This window comes from Buceros rhinoceros, unplaced genomic scaffold, assembly GCF_000710305.1.
Source record: "Buceros rhinoceros silvestris isolate BGI_N320 unplaced genomic scaffold, ASM71030v1 scaffold31412, whole genome shotgun sequence".
Classification (NCBI taxonomy): Eukaryota; Metazoa; Chordata; class Aves; order Bucerotiformes; family Bucerotidae; genus Buceros; species Buceros rhinoceros.
This window is the reverse complement of record NW_010401151.1, coordinates 407-3,981: the sequence shown is the minus strand read 5'-3', so window position 1 is coordinate 3,981 and position 3,575 is coordinate 407. Positions and strand designations below refer to the sequence as shown.

Here is a 3,575-nt window from a genome sequence, read left to right as displayed (position 1 = left end):
TGGAGCTAGACGGGAATGGTGAGTGGAGGCTTCCTTCTGGTAGGTGCCTACACCCCAGAGCAGAGGAACGTTTTTATGAGCTGCAACTGTAGGGTCGTTCCTTACGCTGACACGTAAAAGAGTGACGGAGGCCACGGGGACCAGATGTGATGAGGAAGAGACGTGTTTAGGGGAGACAGGGAGTCTGGAGGAGGTGACCTCTGAAAATGGCTTGTGGGACGGGGACCACGCGCGGTGAACTGCCGTCTTCTGCTCTTTGCGGGGGAACCGCAGCTGAGCTGGAGCGTGGGGACAAGGGAGCTTCTTCCTCGGTGGAACGGGAGCCTGGTCCTCAGCTGCAGGGGGAGGTCCCCTCTGTGGGAGGACGTGCACCGAGTCCCACCTGCCCCGCTCTCCCTTTCCCTGTTGTTTGCTGTCTCCCACAGTTACATCTACGGGAGGACGCTGGTTCCCGAGGTGGAGGGGGGACCCCGTCCCACGGTCCACATGCTCTGGACTCCCGTGCCACAAGCCTTGACGCTGGGCAGGGAGGAGCAGGAGCGATCCTGGGAGTTCCTGATGGCCGTGGCCGAGAGCGAAGAGGAGGCGAAGAGGAGCTACAGCGAAGGGCTGTCCCTCATGGCTGCTGGCTCCCTGCACTCCTCCCACACCCACGCGTGGGCCATGCTGTGGCGAGGCTGCTGCGTGGACCTGGATGGACCTCTGCCTTTGAGACGGGCCCTCCGCGGCTGCCTCTACTACCTGCTGAGCGCCATCCCGCCCCAGGGCAACCCGAGCTTCCTCTTCCACGGCATCAGCCCTGGTGGCTTGTCCAACGGCACTCAGGGCGAGGACTACTGGGGACATATTTTCTGGGATCAGGTGGGTGGAGGCTTTGCAGGGACAGGGATGGAGAAGACTCGGCAGGAGGCTGCTGGGAGGTCTCCTCCTTACCCCCAGGTAGAGGTACCTTGGTACTAGCTTCTCATCAGAGAATGTCCTGCTGCTGCTTCCGTAACAGCTACCCAGACCCAGCTCCACCCCTGGAGCTGCTCATCCTGGTTGTCCTCTAACTCAAAAGGAAATCGCCTGAATCGAAGTTAGATGGGGGTGAGGGTCCACCGCAGAGCAGATCCCTTCCCCAGGGTGATGCCTGGGGCTGAGATGGCTCCGGTTTCTCGCCCAAGGGAGCAGGAGTGTTTTCTGCGATGGGCACACTCAGCGTTTGAACGTGGGCTTTGCCCCAGCCAGAGGCGTAGATCTGCTCTCGTCGCAGCCACGCCAGCTGGGTGCACGGCTCCACAGCTGGGTGACAATCGCGTGGCGTGAGCAGGACCCACTGCTGGATGGTGCTGAGGCTCCTGGGATAAACCCTGCCTGGTCCTTCTGCAGGCAAGGGCTGTTTGTGAACATTGTGCGCTTCCTGGTGGTGTGTGTGGTTTTGACCCGCTCCAGAGCCTCTGGCTTTGGGGACTCCTGCCTCCTTTCTCTCGTGTGACGGGAGGTCCTGCTGAGATCGTCCTGCTGAGCCACCCGAGAGCAGCAGGCGTGGGTGGAAACTCGTGGGTCCCTCGTGGCTTTATCCCTTCCAGTGAGCCCAGGGGACAGCACCTTTCAGCAGCAGCAAAGTCACAGTCCGAGCATTGGGGACAGCAGCCGACTTGAAGGGTGGGACTGGCTGGGGGAACTGGGGGTTCCTCCAGCCTGTCCCGCCACTTCGCCTTCCCTGGGCATTTCCAGGACACCTGGATGTTCCCGAACGTTCTACTGTTCCACCCTGAAGCTGCCCGAGCCATCCTGGAGTACCGGATCCGCACGCTGGAAGGAGCCCTACGCAACGCGCAGGAGCAAGGCTACGAGGTGGGGACAGAGGTGCTGGGCTGAGGACGAAGCCACCCAGGCCCTGTCACCCAGCAGGACAGCCGGGCTTTGCACTCCCTCCCTGGCTGTATCCTCAGCCGGGGCTGGGCAGGGCAAGGCGCTGCCTGTGGGTGGCAGGCTGGGCAGGGCGTCTTGCCACCCTGCACTCAGCCGCATCGTGGGTGTCTTCTCCCGGCAGGGCGCGAAGTTCCCGTGGGAGAGCGCGGCCACCGGCCGGGAAGTGTGCCCTGAGGAGATCTACGGAGCCCAAGAAATCCACGTCACTGGGGACGTTCTGATGGCCTTTGAGCAGTACTATTACACCACACAGGTAAAAGGAGCGTGTGCCACCTGCATGGCCCCGCGGCAAGGCCTGATGGGCATCTGGTGACTGTCACTGTCCCTTCGCAGAGAATCTGCTGCTGTCTGCTCCTGTCAGAACTGCCACTGGCACGCCGGGGTCCCCTCTTCAGCCCTGCCTCCTCTGTCCTTGCTCCTTGCGGGTGGCTCAGCATCCTCTTGGCTCACTCCAGGCCAGTTTTCTCACCTTTTCTCCAGCTACTCTATCTCCTTAGAGCTCCTGTCGTCCTGCTGAGTCCAGGCCTGGCTGAGCCTGCCTCATGTCCCCATTGTTCTCTGGCTTTGGCTCCCTCCAGGACCAGAAGCTGTTCAGAGAGGATGGCGGCTGGAAGCTGGTGTGTGCCGTGGCTCAGTACTGGTGCAGCAGGATGGTGTGGAGCGAGGAGGAGCAGTGCTACCACATCAAAGGTGCTTCTGCCACTGCCAGACCTGTTCGTTGGGAAGGGGTTTGTGAGCAGAGGCTCAGAGTCCCTCCAGCCAGGGACGGAGTGGGGGGAGTGCACGGGCTCTTCAGGCTCCTGCCCCCTGGAGCAGCTCACGCGTGATGTCTGGGTCCATGCGAACACGAGACAAGGTGCCCAGCCCTTCCAGTGCCACCCCAGCCGTTGTTTGTTCTCTCGGCCCCTCGCCACTCACAGGACACCTCTGAATGTCTCCTTCCGTGGTGGTACAAGCTGGTGCCAGAAGCGTGGGTGCCTTCAGGTCTGCTGGGGTGGCTGGTGGCACTTAGAGAAGACCAAGAGCAAGGGCTTTGGAGAGGAAGGACATTCCTGAGAGGCCCGAGTTTAAACCCCTGCAGGAGTTTAGTCCCTTGGAGGAACATTGGTGCCAGACAGATGACAGATGTTGGCGCGGAACAAGTGCAACTGCTGATAGGTCTGGCAGGGCGGAGGGTCTCCCGCAGGCAGCGATCCTGCTGGAGCTCTTATCTAACGAGCGAGCGTGAGTTACCACTGATGGCTGCTCTGGAATGGGGACACCGGGGCACAAAGCAGTAAGTGGAGGAGCGGTGATGGTGGAAGGCGGGTCTGGAGGAGTAGCTGGGTTGGAGCCAGGGGTTCTCAATGAAACTGGGATGATCAGAGCGAGAAGGCTGGCTCCTGGTACAGAAGTCCCTGGAGACAGCCCCAGCGCCCCCGAGGAGGCACATGGTTAAATGTCTGTGTTCACCTTTCTCTTGGGAAGTGGCCACCTCTCCTGGGACACTCTGCACGAAAGCGGCAAAGGAGGGAGCTGCGCTTGTAGCTGGGGACAGATTTAATGAGGTGATTGAATGACTCGATGGAGTTAATGACTGGGAGGTCCTCTTGCCTGTGAAGTGAGGGAGATGCCCCCAGGTGGAGGTGTCTGCTGCCATCAGCTGAAGCTGTGAGCCG

The 3,575-nt window shown here is 61.0% G+C and overlaps 1 protein-coding gene across 1 annotated transcript in view; it reads left to right on the top strand.

Annotated features, from left to right (window-relative positions):
* The window catches only part of ATHL1 (ATH1, acid trehalase-like 1 (yeast)), a gene marked incomplete at its 3' end in the record, with an annotated part of 5,324 nt that overhangs the window by 1,351 nt on the left and 398 nt on the right, over window positions 1–3,575 (top strand). Inside the window, exons 3-6 of the mRNA XM_010132182.1 lie at window positions 426–861; window positions 1,720–1,839; window positions 2,039–2,170; window positions 2,496–2,607. Of these exons, the coding sequence (XP_010130484.1) occupies window positions 426–861; window positions 1,720–1,839; window positions 2,039–2,170; window positions 2,496–2,607 (800 nt within the window). The remainder of the gene's footprint in view (window positions 1–425; window positions 862–1,719; window positions 1,840–2,038; window positions 2,171–2,495; window positions 2,608–3,575) is intronic.